General features: G+C 43.8%; 1 protein-coding gene across 3 annotated transcripts in view; it reads left to right on the forward strand.

Moving 5' to 3' along the window:
- LOC119651595 (integumentary mucin C.1-like) overlaps positions 1-18,283 on the forward strand; it is a 58,918-nt gene extending 40,635 nt beyond the window's left edge. Inside the window, exons 5-9 of one of the 3 annotated variants that reach the window (XM_038055241.1) lie at positions 10,087-10,134; positions 10,641-10,727; positions 17,121-17,216; positions 17,775-17,900; positions 17,982-18,283. In XM_038055241.1, coding sequence (XP_037911169.1) covers positions 10,087-10,134; positions 10,641-10,727; positions 17,121-17,216; positions 17,775-17,900; positions 17,982-18,118 — 494 coding nt within the window. In that variant the 3' untranslated portion in view covers positions 18,119-18,283. The remainder of the gene's footprint in view (positions 1-10,086; positions 10,135-10,640; positions 10,728-17,120; positions 17,217-17,774; positions 17,901-17,981) is intronic. The other 2 variants (XM_038055242.1, XM_038055243.1) reach the window with 2 other exon arrangements.
- Positions 18,284-18,826: the final 543 nt, after the last annotated feature.

Consider the following 18,826-nt stretch of genomic DNA (forward strand, 5'->3'; position numbering starts at 1 on the left):
GAAATTGGGGGCAATAGTTACATTGAGTTCACCTTTGGAATGAGCGCGAAACTCCCACCAACCCGCCTCCAGTTCTCGTCTCTCGATTTGAATCTGGAAAACCATTCAGTTCAACAGTTTTACCAATTGTCAAAGCAATACGGTCTGAAACAATTCGTCCTAATTTCACCACTATGGTTTTCTGCATAGCGGCAAATTTGGGAGTGTATTGAACTGGCGGCCTCGATCAGCTTTTCGAAGTCGAAGTCTTCACCGTCTGTCGACGTCGATGGGGTGATGTGCCGAGGTGGTACTAGTTCCTTCGAGACCTTGGTCGGGTAGTGTGCATTGAACCGGTGCTAGTAGGCCGCGTTGCTCTGAGCGAGCGATGATTCGTCCTTAAATTCCGAGATCAGCTAAGCGTAGGTCTGGCCTCAGGTAACTGGGGTAGGGGCTGTCTCACCGACGGTACACCCGTTCCCGCTCCCTTGAAAACAATGCTTTGGTGAATTTTCCATGGAGAATACACATAAACCAACAAAAAAATCGACGAAATAACAGGGAAGAAGAACGAGCTGAGTACGTTTGGGCGCAGCACAAAAATCCGTCGTTCCCCGCAGCGATCAGCGAAAGAGGCAGCGAGGGCTGACATATCCGATATAACACCGGGACTCTCAAATAAAGAGAAAGCCTTATCTAATAGCGCGACTGACGTGAAGGGATGGCAACTTCAATACACTGTAGTGCCCCTGTTCCGAAAATCGCTAGTACTGAGTAGATGGATTCGGACACAAACCGAGTGGAAGTGCAGTCAACCGTCCTAGCTAGAGCCGAAGAAGAAGGGCTCATCAGAAAATTCGCAGCAGTAGTGAAGCGTATACGGTCAGCAATGTTCCTCCAAAGGAACGTCAGCAAGGCGTCAAAAACGGGCTGATGGAACTGGCGGAACTATTAGACCTCATCTCCTTCTATAGGCGAATGTGGAGGGCAGCGGAAGGTGATTGGAGAGCAGAAACAACCGCACTCTCCGCTGAGAATGCTGCTTGCGCCACTGCAAAGCGAACTGGGAAAAGAGCGGAAAGAGGACGACGTGCCAGAAGGAGACTTTACCAAAGTAGTTTCCAAGGCCCAAAAAAAGAATGAGAAGAAGGAAAAAAGGAAACAACTGACTACGCCGCCAGAGACACGTCTGTCCAAAAACAAGGGTGATGCAAACCAAAAACCAGGAGCAGAAAAGATGAAGAAACGAAAAAGGACTAGACCGTCGACTCTGCTTATTAAGCCGACGGAAGGCAAGACATTTGCAGAAGTCCTTAGTGAAATCCGCTACAGGATGAAACCAGAAAACAATAGAGCAGAGGTGTCTTCCATACGGAAAACGAGGAGTCGCGGAGTACTCGTCGAACTGGGTCCGAAGACGACTAGCAAGAGTACCTTCTGAAAAGGGGTTAAGAGGTTATTGGGGGAAGGCTCTTGTTTTTAACCTAGAGCCCATGTGCTCTCCTGAAATTCAGGATCTTGACTGGCTCACAGAAAAGATCGAAGTGGAGGAGGCGATAAAGCGTGAATGTCCAAAGGTAACCAACGCCCGGATAGGTATCAACTCTGTAAATGCTCGAGGTCAAAAACTCGCCATGGTGGAAGTCCCCGAGCAATATGCAAGGAAACTCCTCAGCAGCGGGTGAATCAAAATTGGATGGGTGGTATGCAGTGTTCGAATGCGAATAGTCCCCACCAAGTGTTACAGGTGTCTTGACACAGGTCAGCAAGAAGGGACCGGACAGAAGGACAGCATGCCGGAGATGCGACCAAGTAGGTCATCAAGCGAACACCTGCAATGAAAGCGAAAGTTACGTTCTCTCCAGGGATCGTGGCGCGTCTGGTGCGAGCGTTGCACCCAGTGGACAGTGTCCAACCTTTAGGGCGGAACTAGAAAGGGCTAGGGTGCATTAAAAATTAACATGCAACGAAGTGTAACCGCTCACCAGTTGCTAGCCAAGTTCGCTGCTGAGGTAAATGGTGATCTAGTGCTAATTAGTGAGCAATATCGAAATAGGGACCCGGCTTCATGGCATCTCGACTTATCGAGCACCGGCGTTATCTGGGTGTTTAGGGATAACGTTTTTAGCATTTACCTGATCCCAAATGAAACGATGCCAGACTTTCGACGGCGGGTGATGCTCTGGAGGACACTGTTTCTAGCACGGAGAGCCTGAATCTTGATAGACGGTGATTTGAATGGGGCATGCTTCAGCCGGGCTCTGGAGGGAAACGAATTTTGGAAATGGCGGCAAGAACCGGGCTCGTAGTTCTAAACACCGGATCCACGCCAACATTTCGGCGCCCAGTCTGTGACAGAACCATTCCTGACATCACTTTTGTGTGGGAATCTCCGGCATCATTGGTGAACGGGTGGTGAGTCCTGAAAAACTTCTCGGCAAGTGACCACCATTACATCGCGTTCGAAGTGGTTGACGCTATTTGCCGGTGAGCACCAACGCGATGCTCTCCCTGCCTGTGGAATGTCGCGATGGTGAACATCGGAAAGTTCGCCGAAGCTCTTCGAGCATGCAGAGCTCCGCTGGAGGACGCTCCGGAGGGTGATAGCGTCGCAGCTGATACCGTCGTAAATTCAGTGATCAACCTGATAACGAAGGCAGGTGATTCTTTCATGCCCCGGAGGGACCCTAGCCGCGATAAGCCTTTTATGCACTAGTGGACGACAGAAAATCCGACCTACGGAGGGAGTGTCATAAGCTCCGCCGTTTGGCGGAACATTTGCACGCCAACGAGAAGGCATGCGCCATAAAAGCAGAGTATAGATTAGCAAAAAGGAGACTCCGCAGCGCTATAAATAAAAGCAAAGCTCGCGGCTGGCAGAACCTTGTCAACGAGGAGAATGAGGACCCATAGGGACTTGGCTATAAGCTTGTCACCCGGGAAATCGGGGCTCTGCGAAGGCCCTACATACTAAGTACCAATTAAATGGACCGCATTGTTCACCACATATCCTGTACGGGTTGATATCAATAGCGCGGAAAACCTCGAAGATTGCCGTCTTTTCAAAATGAGAGAGTTCGAAGATGCGGTTCTCACCATGAAAAACAAGAAGGCGCCAGGTCCTGATGGTTTCCCGGCGGAAATTTACAAACTGGCGTTCCGGCAACGGCCAAACTTGCTGCTTAAAGCGTTCAACGCTTGGTTAAAGGACAGCATTTTTCCTTGTCGCTGGAAAATGACCCCAATCGCGCTGATCAGCAAGGGTGAAGCAGACCCGTCTACATACCGACCGCTGTTTATGCTTGACATGGCCGAGAAAGTGTTCGAGAAGCTCATCAGGAGTAGACTCGTTGAAGCGATCTGCGCTGCCGGAAACTTATTCCCAAAACAGTTCGGGTTCAGAACAGGGAGATCCACAGTTAATACTATTATGGATTCGTAGATGCGGTTCATTGAACCGAGGCACAAAGCCGCCGATCGCGACGGATAGTGCATCTCATAACGCTTGCTGTCAGAAATGCCTTCAATTCCGCAAGATGAACAGATTTGCTAGACACATTAGAAAACTCATTCCAGGTGCCAAGCTATCCCTTGTGGATATTTGAGGATTATCTGAAAGACCGCTCCCTGCTCTATGAAACGCTAGAGGGCCAAATGAGTATGGAAATCACATCGGGAGTAGCACATGGATCCATCCTAGGGCCGGACCTCTGCAGCGTTTCCTACGATAGCCTGTTGAGACTCGATATCCCCGAAGAGTCGTGCCTGATCGGCTATGCAGACGACATTGAGTCACTTGTTGCCGGACGCACTGTTGAACAGGCGCAAAGCAAACTTGGCATATTGATGGGACGGGTAAACGGATGGATTACTGCTCACGATTTCAGCCTTGCGCTGGAAAAAACCGAAGTAGTCATCTTGACCAGAAGAGCAAATGAAAGCAGCAGCGGACAAGGCTGGAATAGCGTCCTTGGGTTGGCTAATGGCAAATGTAAGGGTCCCTCTATCTACTAGGAGACGTCTCCTTATGGGAGCAACGCAGTCGGTTGTGCTCTATGGTACGGAGGTATGAGCTGACGCCCTTGACAAGGAGATGCATTGTAAGCACCTTGCTCATGTGCAGAGATGAGGAGCAGCTGTGATGGTGATCGCGGGAGTGAGTCTTACCTGTACAAGATTGGGAAGGGGCGATCTCCTGGTTGTGTGTTCTGCAATAAAGTGGCGACTGACGCTGAGCACACCTTTTTCTCTTGCGAGAGATGGGACGACTTTCGTCAACAGCTTTATGCAGACACAGAGGAGCTCTCCCTAGACAACATTGTCAGAGAGATGCTGAAGAGCGCTGGCAGCTGGAATCGTGTTGCGCATTATGTGCGGGCTCTTCTTAATGCAAAGAAGATTGAACTCGACCGGCGAAAGGACCGGATGGTAAGGGGTCCTTCTTTACAAAATACCAGGAATTCGACCGTTGTAAGATTTGACATCTTTTTGTAGATGTAGAATGTACTTCATACGATTTTTTTCGATTCTCATTCAGCAACAAAAAAAATGTCGACACAACTGAAACTCTTTAATTATAGCAAAATGGAATGCCACATGTTTGTATGTTAACCTTGGTAATATCCGCGATTTTGTGAATAAAAAATTTTCAATTTGCAGATAATTTTTTTCATTTCATTTCCTTTCGCCAATTGCATTGCTTTGATTACATTTAAGGGGTACCACCACTTTGTAGCGCTGATTTTTGGAGCTTTTTCAAAACTTTCTCGTACCCAATGCGAACCATTTCGAGGAATCTTCATGTTTTTTTTTTTATATTTTTAGTTTTTTTCTTGTTTTATCGACGCATTGAAAAAGCGGGACCTGACTCATGAAAACAAACGTTTTCTGATATCTGATTCAAACAGGTTGGAAGACAATTAGGGTTTTATTATGGATGGCAATATTCCAGGAACCAGTTATTCCCTTCATCAAGGCATTTTCTTCCACACGAGGAGATGGGAATAGTTAGTTCCTGAAATACTGTATACGAGTATGCCTAATAAATAAAACTTTGGTACCAACGAATTCTTCTTTATTTTTTCATAATTTAATTTAAAGCATTAATTTTATCAAAATAATCGACTCCACTAAAAGAAAACATGGTCGAATTTATTTTTGGAAAAAGATACCTAAATTCAAAAAAGTTTATTCACTTAAGATATTACATTTATCTTATCAGAACCTGATTTTCGTGTGTTTGTTCCGTTGTATACATTGAGGTTGAGGCTTAGAAAGTTATTTCAGTTCTACGCACGCCAAATTGTGAAATGTAAAGTCCTAAAAAATTTAAGTATTTAACCTGATACGCAATGCGTTAACGAAAAACTCTAGATAAAGATAGAATAAGACATATTCTCGTACAATATTTTTTTACTCTTTTAGATATTTTTTAACCTAATTGCGGCGATATGTAAAGAGAAATACATAGTTCAATTTTCATGTAAGACCTTGTAATAGAGACCATCTCGAATTAACTTTTGTCAACCACACTAGTTAAGGTAGACCTCACGTCTGGAACTCGTCAATTAGTAACCGCCCAGGCCTCTGGAAAGCACTTCTCTCCTTTTTTCCGTATTGTGCTTTTGTCATCCAGAAAACCGAGTGGTCGCAGCGCGGATCCTGTGTCAGGCTATTGCTAATGGCGCCCGCCAGCTCCAGAGATCTTATGTTGGAGATCAGGGAATCTAAGGACGTAATTGTGGACAAATTCTTGAGCCAAATTGGAAAGTCCTTAGGACACGAAGCCGACATAAGGACTAGCAGGCCGGAGATCGCTGTAATCTGCAAAGATATAGACGAAATCACCAGGCTCCTCTTTCCTGTTCGAAAAGCGGTATAGAAGCAGTTCCATCTTGTCGGACTACAAGAGTCAGCTGTGAAAACGCTGAGGAAAGCGTACGGGGAACACAAACCGCCATCATCAGTCTACCAGTAGCGACAGCACTCAAACTGTTAGCAGCAGGAGAGTTATGTGTCGTTTTAGGGAGCAAGTGCCGTTGAAGCGATGCTTTAGATGTCTTGGCTTTGGTCACATTGCGAAGGCATGCACTAGTCCAAATAACAGGTCGAAGCAATGCAGGAGATGCAGAGAGCGTGGAACACCGTATCAGCAAAGACTGCGGAGCTAACCCAAATTGCCTACTGACAAAGGAAAGAAGGGGGTGGACCATCGGTACATTGTAGACAACAACAGGTGCCCGGAATACAGGAGAGCCCTTAACACAAATCGCAGATGATACTGATACAAATCAACCTCAACTGCTGCGAGCGACGCAAGATCTACTCTCGCAAACCATCCGCAAGAAAAACATCGATGTAGCCATAATTAGTGAGCCATATCGAAACCACGGTGGCAGCGTTTCGGTCAAAGACCAAACGGGCCAAGCAGCCCTATGGGCTTGTGGAGAACAAGCCTTTGAGAGAATAATGGAGCACTCGAAGGAAGACTTCATCAGAGCGAAGGTGGAAAGCGTCCACATGTACAGCCACCCAGCGCTACAGTTACCAAGTATGAGCAAATGCTTGCCTCTCTGGTTTTGAATGCAAGAAGACGTTGGCCAACCATAATAGCAGACGATTTTAGTACGTAGGCTATTGAATGGGGCACCCGGACAACTAATGTGGGGGCACGTTGTTCCTCTCGAAGCATTCGCGAAGCTAGACGTGGTACTGGCGAATGTTGCGACCTCGTACAGTTTCCGGGGAAGGGGCTTGGAGTCTATAGTAGATCTGACATACATGAGTGCCGCTTTAGCCAGTAGAGTCGCTTGGCATGTCAGTGAAAACTGTACTTACAGCAACCACCGGGCAATCTGCGTAGCAATCAAGAACGGATCGAGCTCGAAAAAGAGTTCTCACCGAATGCTTGGTGGTATGCTCGGCTGGACGGCGAAAGCTTTTGAGGGGGACACGTTTTCCGCGGCGCTCAAACCCGACATATCCCTGAATGGTACGGGTAGAGAAAAAGACACCCAAATCACCCGATGGGTGACGAAAGCGATTGCTTCCCAGTAGACAACCCAACTACTGGTGGAATTACGAAATCGCGAGCTTGCAAGCCACATGTTTCCGGGCAAGGAGGCTTTGTCAGAGGCTTAGAGGAAAGCCCGGTAGCAACGGTCGAGAGGAAGCACACAAACAGGGAAGGAGACGGAGCGATTCGGAGGGGCAAAAAAAAAACTGCTTCAAACAGATGTGTGGCATGCCGGCATAAGCCCTTGGTGCGAGCCCTACAGGGTGGTAATGAAAAGGCGGCGAACCCTAGGTGACCTGTCCACGCCTCCTGAAACGGATTGTTATCACTCTGTTCCCTCACCACAAAAATAGGGGAAGCCAAATGGTTGTCCAGCTAAATGAGAGCATAATGGCTCCAGTAACTGTGGAAGAGCTGTGGAAATATGTGGTTAGATCGGTGACAATAGGGCCCCAGGTTTAGATGGCCCCCAACCGAGCTTTGAAGCTGGCAGTGAAGACTTCGCCAGCTCATTCGAGGCATAAAAGAAGAAATATTCCCTGTCCAGTGAAAAAAGCAAAAGTTGGTGCTGCTTCCGAAACCTGGTGAGTCCTATCTGGTTTGTCGAAACGCCAGTTCGGTTTCTGACATGCCTGCTCTACGATGGACGCAATAATCATTGTGGTAAACCTGGTAAAAGGTGCACTGATTTCTGGCGGCTGCTGTTCTGGCGCTTGATGTCAACAACGCATTCAACTCGACCAATTGGAACAGAATTAAAGGGGCGTTGGCTGACGACATAGGTGTCTCCGGGTATTTAGCAAATTTGGTGGAAAACTACCTCTCAGCGAGGACTCTCTGGTGCAGGATGGATGAGGACGCTAGAGAGGACATTGTCACAGCCGGGGTGCCACAGTGATCAGTACTTGGTTCCCTGTTTTGGAATATCAGGTATAATGGGGTGCTTGCTCTTCCCGTCCCAGAGGAGACTGCGATTGTCGACTTTGCTGATGACCTAGCTGTGGTTGTTACAGCAAAAAAACCAGAAGATATCAAGGGCTACCCGACGGAAACAGTAAGAGCAGTAAAGTCCTGGCTAGAAAGATCCGACTGACCTTGGCGGACGCGAAAACGGAAGCGGTCTTAATAATCAACCCCAGGAAAAATGACAATGTGAAAGTGGAAGTCGGTCGTATCAAATACCTGGGGGTGATAATTGACACCCAATCGAGCTTTAGAATATGCATGCCAAAAGGCAGCCAATGCACCTGCAAAAGTGTTGCGAATATTGGTAGACCGAAACTGTCGGAGGTTGCTTCTAGCCGGAGTGATGCATTCCATCCTGCTTTACTCGTCACCTGTGTAGACAGAGGTGCTTGCAAACTTTCTAATACGGAAGCAGTTAAACTCGGTTTACCGGCTGATGGCTTTGAGAGCTTCGATGAGGCAATATTGGTGGTGGCAGACATGAGCCCTGTCGACATTTTGGCGAAAGAAATGATTGCGCTGTACCATACAAGACATTTGGAGGGCCACACAGAATGTAGAAACACGGCAAGGTCAGAGTCGCATGATTTCTGGCAACGCTAATGAGACGACTCTACGAAGGGTCGGTGAACGCACAGGCTCATTCCGAACATTGGGGTGTGGCTTGAACGGAAGCATAGGGAGACCATTACGCAGTTCCTCACAGGACACGGTGGTTGCTTCAGGCAGTATCTGCACCGCTTTGGGCTGGATGATTCACCGAATTGTCCTAAATGCGGAGGCATACCGGAGGATCCAGAGCATGCAATGTTTCACTGCCCAAGATTTTCAATGGAGAGGAGAAGGCTAAACCAAGTGTTGGCCAGGAGCGGGATACTGGAGAACTTAATTGTTAAGATGGTGAGGTCCGAGGAGAACAATACTTAAGTTTCCGCATGTAAGCAAGAACAAAACATGAACAACGAGTTCAGTTAATTTCAGAGGTAGAGGCCATTTATAATTCAATCATACGTCATACATTGAATTGTTACAGATTATATTTAGTTGGCGGCTCTTCTTGTTAGCAGTTATTGCTACAGTAGTTCTATTATTATATAATCGATAACTATTATATGAATTGAAATAAGTTGTTTTTTTGCTCTAACCTTTCCTAGAAGGACGTCAGTCCCTTCAAGTATCTACGGTACCCCGCCCCCATTATTTTTGAAGCAGTTGAGGGTAAACGTTTAGATTGGGGTGGGCCGCCGGAGGACCACCATGCTATGAGACCCCCATGAAGAGGAAAGGAAGATGAGGGCCACTCGTCGCGTAGATGCCAGAGCCGACTCAGAGCTAATCCTTCCTCGTCCATCCCCTCTCTTATTAAGCCATTAGGCAGTGTAGCTCCTTTGGAATTTAAATTTCTGGTGGTACTAGTCCGGATCGAGGCTCCACGTCTCTGTTAAAGTAGCTTACCCCGGGTGGGTTTAATTTTTGTCGACTGTTGACTCCAGGCACGTGATAAAATCTCTAGGTCCTGAGAGGAAGGTAGTATTTGAGAACCAAGAAACTTGGCCCTCATCTCGCCGAACTGCTAGCATTCGGGTTAGCTCCAACACGTGCCGTCCGGTTTCTCATATTATCTCGCGCAACCGGTATTCACGACTGGCAACCATGTTCGGGGAGTTTGTTTGGTTGACAGCCTTAGTGACCATGTTGGTGCCAAGTTAATGCAACGCCTCACTCTCATCGTAACTGAACATAGTGGGTACCATCATTTGTTGATCATTTATCTTTGCTTGTGTGATGTTAATGCATCTATTCGGAAAGAAGCCGTGCTTTAACCACATAAAGTCAATACGAAAAGTGCTCCCAGAGTTCAACTGTCAAAGGGTAATGAAGAGCGAGGACGCATTACTTTTGACCATTTTACCTATATAGCCTGCGTATTGTTTCCTAGCCCAAAATAGACTGTCTCAGTAGTAATCGTATCAGGCATAACAGTCTTCCCGGCAATGTTTCAACTAGAGATAGAAGCATTTGTCAGGTTCACCTTTTCTCCCTTAAGCTGATATATACCATATATTTCTTTTTCACGAATAACCCTCTTCCTAATTTTACTAATCCTTGTAAAAATATATTTTCAGGTAGTGGAGCAACGAATACAACGACAGATCCTCCTGAAAGTCCGCTAGGTTAGTTTACTAAAACAAGCTTACTTACTCTAGAAAAAAAAAGAAAACGCAAATTAATGAGATTAAAGTTCTGTTCCCAAACCCAGCTGAAACATTTTGTTCCTTCCCTCAATGTTATGGATATACCACTATCGCTTTTCATAATTTATGATAGTTCAATTATACTAAAGTTATACGATTAACATTACAAGTCATAAAGATTATTCACAACAATGTAACTCGTCATTTTAATAATTAAAAATATTTTGTTGCAACAATGGAACATTCTTTAAAAAAGTTTACAACAATAATAAATGTCCACTCATATATTATATTAGTCAATTAATATTTGAAAGCATAATCAGTGACGCTAATTAGTCACTTCTATGATTTAATCTTTTTTTTCTGAGTGAATCACAAGCTATTTTCAAAATATCTAAAATACCAAAACGTTACTAATATAAACTGTCAAGTCTAACAATAGCCCAGCATGTCGTTAATTTTTAAATTCCAATATTACTTCACAGCTGTTAATCCACCAGTTAACCCCGTGGAAAACCCTACTGCTGTACAAAGTGCAAACGAAACAGCACCACAGCTAAATGCCACTTCAGGTAGGATATAATATATTTTTAAGGATTTTAGGTATCTAAATTTATTCATTATCTGTTTGTCTAACAATTTATCTGTTATCTGTTTATCTGTCTCCTATACTGACGCGTAGAGTTATTGCCTTTATTAGATTAAATTGATTTTTACGTATTGAAAGACTTTATTTTGCGTTTAGGGAACTCCACTTAAGTCCATGTGAAAGGAAGATGTAAATATTTTCTCCCTCAATATAACCCTGTGAATTAACTAAAAGGCCCTGATAACTACTTTTAGACACACAAAATTCAATATTGTAGGATCCGACTAAAAGCTTAGTATAATCCCGTAACGAACTCAGATAGGAAGCTTTATTGAGAGCAAATTAACACAAATTTTTCATGTTGTTGAAGCCAATATATTAAAATTAGAAAATTCAGTGAAAACCGTCATATTATTAGGTTACACCAAAACAAACAATTTTTTTGACAAAAAATGTAAGAATAGAATGTTCCAAAGAACATTAATTAAATGACAATTCAATGAAAATGAGAAAGGTAAATCCTCCTGTACTTAAAGCTGCTAACTTCCAGCCAATTTATTTGCATTAAGGCAGGAAAGCGACCAAGGCTTCTTAGATTATTCCTGGCTATTGTGAACAGATTAGAAATTTATATTTATACCATAAACCCTAAATCAAGCTTTAGTATAAAAACTTATTTTCCTCACCTTTCTCCATCCCTGAAAAAGAAGGTGGACTTATTGGGTTTCTGACTCAGGGACATTTAGATAAGTCCACTTGAAGCACTAGCAACATTAATACTGCAGTTTGGCCTTTCCGTTTTTCTACCAAATTAATCAAAATATTCTTTTTATATAATTCCTGGAGATCATATCGTCATCAGTGTCAATGAAAGGAACCTAACCAATCCTTGACGAACAAATTGTCAAAGCATTTCTGCGTTAAACTCCTCTGTCTATATCACCGATGTTCTGCTTAAAATCTACTATCTGTGCTTCATTCAGGTTTTTTAAGCCTCTCTAAATTCTCCCTTTCTTTCATCCATAATTCCGAGATAACTAGAGAAAACGTCCTACGGATACTTTAGGACACCATTGCAGCCCAAATAGACCATCTGTTCAGTTGAAATTTATAAAAATATCGACGGGTTCCTCCATACCCCGTGAAAAATGAGTGAGATTATAATTAATCTCTGTGTAGATTTTCAACGTCTAAACCTTAATGTTTGGAATCAATCTGTAGGCTTAGCAGTCTTCCTGCAATCATTCCCAATACTTCTATCACTTGCTTAGCGATTCCTCTTTTTCGGATTTGTTCACCAGCCGACCAGAGAAGCTAGGTTTTAGGTCACATACGTCATCTCATCCATTGAAATGATAATAAGCATCATGTGCCACTTTATTTAAGGCACAAGAGATTCTAAGGGCGGTACTTTTTTACTTATGCATTTTTTAGGGGAATCGCATGCAGTACTCCTCCCAACTGGAACTGGGTAGACCAATAGAAAGCTTACTCTTCGAGTACAAGCAACCTGCAAATGTGTTGATATTTGTCATCATCCTTGCTGAGGTAATGCTCGCATGGAGCGCTTTGTTGCACGCGCTATTTGAAGTTTTTCCTGGGGTCCACCATCCCGTCAACTTATTTGACAGCTGATTTCGAAATGATAATATTCCTTCCTGCTGTGCCTTGATTTCTTCTTCATGCATTTTGTGATGGGCATCGCTTCGTTATAACCTTCACGAGCGCCACTCCTGGATTGACTGTTTAGCATGTGTTATAAACATGATCACTGTTATCTCATCAGCGAAACCCATTATCGTCACCAGCAATCAGAGGCTTTGTGCATAATATTCCACACGCTGTTGTCCACAATATTGGGCCCAGACGAAACCCCATTGTACACCCACTGAAACAATATACTACTTGGGTCCACCATTAATGTGGTACCAAAGCCTTAAACATATATACATATACCGCCTATTCTCACCCACACACACCCAGTTGCGAGTTGCCTAAATAGCTTGATTGCCCGCCCAAAACGACTTTCTACCTGCCGAATCTGTTTTCCAAACACTATTGTCAAACTTTCTCTCCTGATGGGTTCCTACAGTAGTACACTTTTTAAATTCGAAGCACTAGTCATTTTTAGCAGCATACCTGCTCTATAGGCTCTCTTTCCCCTCTTTTTTTACCGAAGAATAGTAAGATGCTCGTTCTCTATTCTAAAAGATCTGCTTTCTACTTTTCTTGGATGTGGAGCATACCTGTGCTAATAAGTGCATATTTGCTATGGGATTACGAGAATATGCCTTTCAACATTCACAATAGGCACCTCTTGTAACTTCAGCGGTTTAAACTGCTCCACTAAGGCCATGCAAATTTTTGCCTTAGTTCCAAATAAGGCCAAGGACTAACATACGCCTACGGTATAGCAATGCTTGAAGCAGCTCTAGCGAGGGTAATGTCGAACGTTACCGGGTCGTGATATACCTGTAAACTCCGCGTCACTTACCACGGAGGTGAGCAGTTTAGGGAAAGGCAGATATATCATCTTAGATAACACATAAACTGAATGCGGTCTACAGAAAAGCAATGCGCTTTTCAGACTATCTCGAATGAAGAAGCATTTGTTACCTCAGGGATGATGACAGTTGACATCTTCATAGATGAGATGACGAACATATATTACGTAAAGTCCATCTCTCTTTTACCTCAGGCGAGGATCTACAAGTAAATAACCGCAGCTTAAGAAACGCTCAAAATAGGATCGTTGTCATACAGACAGATCCCTGTCAACAAGGATCTCTTCCAATTTCCCGATGATGATGTAAGATACCGTAGACACTTTTTCTGATTTAAACTGGACACTTCAGCTGATTATCCAAGCTGCAATGGAATCACGGAGAACCTAAAAAATGGGTTCTTCCACTATCCAATGTTTATAGACGAAAGAGAGAGTGACCGGAAAATATGGTCTGGAAAATACCAGCTCACGTGGATATGGATGCGATCAATTTCAACGCAAACTAAGAGGCAGAGTATAGACAGGAAGAAGCTACTTCGGGCAGCACGAATAGAAAGAAGAAAGTCCTTCAACCGTGATCTCTGTGGACATTTTCAGCTCCAATATAAAATCCTCCTTTTTGGTTCCTCTATTTCGACCTAGACTTTTAAAAACCGGATCTGCTTTCAAATTTTTAAGGTCTAGCCGTTTATCTGTCAACCACACAGGCCTGTCAAGAGGGGATGGGAATGAAGATTTCCCTCGGACCTCGAATTTTCTCGGTGGCCCGGAATATAACTTTTAATTAAAACAGACATAATTGCGGGGTCCATAGAATTTTCACCACAGACTCGTATAATTGTCAGTTGGACCCAAATTTTCCCCCCACCGGTCCGAAATTTTCCCCATACGGTTCTATAACTGTCGGAAACCACCTATTCACATGCGATTTAGTAAGGACGTTGAAACTTTGAATGTCCACGCATGCAGTAATTGACATGCTTTCATATTAAGTTATAGTACCGCCCGCCAAGGAAAGGAGAAGCACAGTTTTTCACAAAATGTGGTGATAAGAGGTATCAAACGCCTGTGATTAGTACCCTTTTTGGCCATTAAAAAGTGGTAATGTTCCTATGTGCCCTCTAAGATAAAAAAAACCGCGCATCCTCCTCCTCCATCCACTCTTCCACCCACCGAGGTTTTGACCCTCTTTCTGAGAGTATGCAGGACATGTTTTTGTTTTGCCTGTGGGCCACCCGTGTTGACTACACCACTGTTGAAGGAACAGCTTTAGATCTTTCCTTGGATCTTTTCTTTTCCTCTTGCGTCTCATGGACAGCTCCTTGACGTCTCTTACAACGTTCTTAGTTGCACAATACACCTTGTGGTTACCTCTAATAAATTCAGAGACTTAAAAATGTTAGCTCTAAGTTAAGGGAATAGTGGTTCCGTCAGATCAAAACTTTAGTCTTTAACTGTTCTGTAGCTGAATGGCCCAGAAAACTCTTCCCTACTTCCTCACTATACGAGATATTCAAATCAATGAGATTCCCCTAAAAATATCGAACTCTGAAGTATTTTTGCTATCGCTCTTGCTCTAATGTGTTTGTTATCGCTCCAATGTATATCGCTCAGCGCTCCAGCTTGACACATCCCTCTGTGCTTTTATTAACATTGTTCTAAGAAAAGACGAACTGCATTTCGTACTTTTTTCCGTATAGCATTCTATTCTACTGTGGTCCTGGTATACACCACTAAGGGACTGCAGTCAGTAGATATCGAAGCGTACTTCCCACCCCAAAAGCCGACGGTACTAAGGTTCTGTAAGTCTCCATTTTGAATTCTGACATCTAATCGCATAGCCCCTTTGATTCTTGCACCAGAGTTATCGAAAAGTTCACTTCACAAACTCTGGCCCATATTTAGAAACGATAAAACGGTAAGAAGGCTTCGGCCGATTGGAATAGCGCCCAGGGTCGTAAACGAGGAACAGAGGGTAAAAATTATGGGGACTCCCTAGAATCGAGTAATTAATCTAATTTGATTTCTCGCCTCGCCTAGCCTCGCCTCCCAGAAAACTCTGGGCCAATTTTAACTTTCGTAAGGCGAATTTCGAAGGCCAGAACTCACCATCTCTGATCTCCTTCCTGCTCTTACCCAGTCTGACTAACCATTGATGTCCACAAAGACTTAGTCAAAACCTTAATGTTAGGAAAAAAGTGCTCTTTCCCAGAAAATACGCTGACTTATTTTTTTTGAATACTCCACGTTCCTCGGTCAAATCTCTAATAATTAAGTCCGATCAGAAATATCTGGCCAGTGTTGCAGCCTCACTAGAGCGCGGAAATCTCAATCTCCGATTCGCAACTCCGGCTTTCCTTGCATCATCGTTGGCCCTCCGCTAACTCCTCCCAAATATTTTGTGTCGTACTCTGCCAATACCTGTTCCTCAGTTTATATTCCCTCTCCTTTCTCCTCGTCTCTCCTGCGACTGGATACTTTCCTCATGTCGCCTGCCATTCTCCTCCTTGTCTCTTTGTAGTCAAGTACTTCGTTGGTAACCTTGATGCGCTTATTACGACGGTCTTTTCAGTGAAAGCTGGTCAGTCCACTTCCCTTGCCCTCTTCATAATTTTAGACAAGAACCTAGAAAAACACAGTTTTCCTAACTAGTGAAAAGAGACCGTCACCTATTCACAAAAATAGCGATCGCACTCTTGCTAAGAATTACCGCCCTATTTCCCTCCTCTTCTCTTGTTCCAAAATCTTGGGAAGGTATACCAGCAATTGGCTGTCCGCCCACTTTGGCCCCCCTTAGCGAAAGAGCAACAGGCCTCTGATAAATTTGAGAGCTCAAATTTTCTGGCTAAATGTCTAAATTTTCGCCAGAAATGCATAATATCTACAATGATTTTTCTAAGAAATTCTACACCGAAAATCACAAGGTAGTTTTGCCCACACTACATGTTAATCATTGGCTTACCTATTACCTTTCCATCCGATCCTACTGCCTCCCTTTTGATGGCTGCGCATCCTACTCCTTTCCCTTCCTATGGCGTCCTCCAGAATCCTACTCTGGACCTTCTATTATTTTCATCCTTTGCCAACAACCTTCCTGCTCCTCGCTTGTCTATGGTTACTCTAAACCAAAGACCTCAAATTTTTTCCCGCTATATCGTCGCATATAGACTGTGTCTCCCTACAATCAAATCTAGACACTCCGGTTCGTTGATACTCGGCCAATGGGTTGGCGCGCACTTCCTTTTCCTCCCCTTTTGACCGGATATTCTTTATCATATCAGAACTCAAATCTTGACCTCGCAGTCACTTTCGACAATAACCTCCGCTTCGACACCCGCGGCCGGTTACCAAGGCAAGCTGTTTTTGAGCTCCTCCTTTGATTTTGACTTCTAAACGATCTTCAAATTCCTCATTAGAAGTATACTCAAGTACTGTTCTGTGCTCTGGCCACCCTCCTGTAACTGTGATTGTCTTTCCCTAGAAAAGATGCATCCATTCCCTGTTCTTTAAAAGATACCTTCCCCGTGAGGACTAACCCTCTCGCCTTGTGCAATCCCCTTCCTACAACAACGTGAAACCACCTATCTCAATCTATGTACCTTCTCCATTCCCCGATTCCAAGACTATGTTGACGTTAAAACACACTAGCTTAGTCCCTTAAGCTCTTCTTCTTACAACAATTTTAAACATAGATTAAGGACTTTGCTTTCTCCTCCTTTCGAGGATAATATTATATATGGATAAAGGGAGTTTACTCTGATTGCTGTCTGTCCAAATTAATAAACAAATAAATAAATAAAGTCATTTTGATGATGACTGGTAACAATCAAACAATGGCAAATACTAAAATAAGTTTTTTACGATTTTCAGCTACGGTAACTGACCCGGCAACAGTAGCTCCTACAACAATACCTACTACAACAACTACTACTCTGGCGCCTACTACAGTAGCACCAGCAACAACAGGTGAGTTGTTATCATCCCCCCTATCCACATAGTTTCTGCTCTAATGCACACAACAGGAGAGTTGAGAGCATCTACTCTAGCTCCTGCTAGCACTGTTCACTGTCTATACCCCTATTCTTCTAACCCCTACTTCTTCAGACACATCAGTAGTAGTATTAACCACTATGCTACCATTGGCTTCGATAAGTATCACAATCATTAGACTTTGTATTCATTTGTAAAATATGTTTGCATTGGAACCACCTCATGTAGTGACTCCTGCTTCCTCAAACACAACAAACAATGAGGCTACAGCTTCAGTGACCACTGAGTTGACTAACGGACTTATAACCTCCACTGCAACTCCTGTTATCCCAGTGATAACAGAAAATACGACAACTTCTACTATACTTCCTGTCACTACGGCAGCAACTGAGGTCACCACCTCTTCAATAGCTCCACATACCACAACAGTTTCGCTAGTACCCCCTTCAGAGACTCCTTTCATTACAAGTACCACAGGTACTACAAGCGAGGCGACTCAAACCTCCATTGTAACTCATCCTACTACAATTGCAGTGAGTGAGGTAACAACAGCTTCTACAGAAGCTCCTGTAACCACAACTACTACTGAAGTGAAACCCTCAACTCCCCTACTTGAGGAAGAGACCTCAACGTCACCTCCTGTTACTGTAGAAGCAACAGGTGAGTTGCACTTGCTTTACTGAGGAGTTACCAGGAGTATTTATAACCTTCAATAATATGAACTACTTTTTTCCTTTCCAGAAACTCCAACAACTACTACCCAGAAGCCTGCAATGGAGAAACCTAGCGAAGAGTCGCCCAACGGAAAAGGAGCAGCTTCAAACATGTCATACAATGTCGCATTCATTTTGGTTACCATCGCTTTATTATCCTTTTAGAATAAGATTTTGGTTTTAAGTATTACATTGAATTGCACAAACCAAAAAGACCTGTCAAATCCTAAATTCTTTTAAGTATTATTACATTATAATAAAGCGTGAAAATGTTGTTAATTTTAAGTTTGAGAAGCTAAAATGTTAAATAAAAGACCACCTGAAAAACTAGTCGATGTTTTACTGAATGAAGTGTGAACTACCAAATAATCACCTCCCCAGCATCAGAAAACTAGCCTGGAACCGTTTTTCACATTACTTCGATTAGCCCCCGAACTCTCCCGCCTTTCGGAGCCTTCAATCAAGGAGGAGAGAGGAGGAAGGGAACTGTCAGTTCAAGGAACCCCCTGCCATATGGCTCTTCCACCGGTGGAACTCTATCTTCTCTGCATCAAGAAGAGCCCGAACGTAATACGCAACACGGTTGCACCTGTCACCGCTACTCAGCATCTCCTCGACAATGTCTGGAGAGAGATCCCCTGCGTTTAAATAGAACTGCTGACGAATCCCACCCCACCTTTCATGAGAAAAAAAGGTGTAATGAACATCGTCCACAACTGGATTGCAAAACACACAATCCAAAAATCGTTCCTTTCCAATCTTGACTGAAAACTTTCATGCCCACTTACGAACTGCGTAAGGAAATAATCAGTCTGACCATGCTGACGTGTAACCCCTAATATTTACCATTAGCCTACTTATGCCAAAACTCTA

The sequence above is a fragment of the Hermetia illucens genome, chromosome 3 (assembly GCF_905115235.1).
Source record: "Hermetia illucens chromosome 3, iHerIll2.2.curated.20191125, whole genome shotgun sequence".
In the NCBI taxonomy this organism is placed as follows: domain Eukaryota; kingdom Metazoa; phylum Arthropoda; class Insecta; order Diptera; family Stratiomyidae; genus Hermetia; species Hermetia illucens.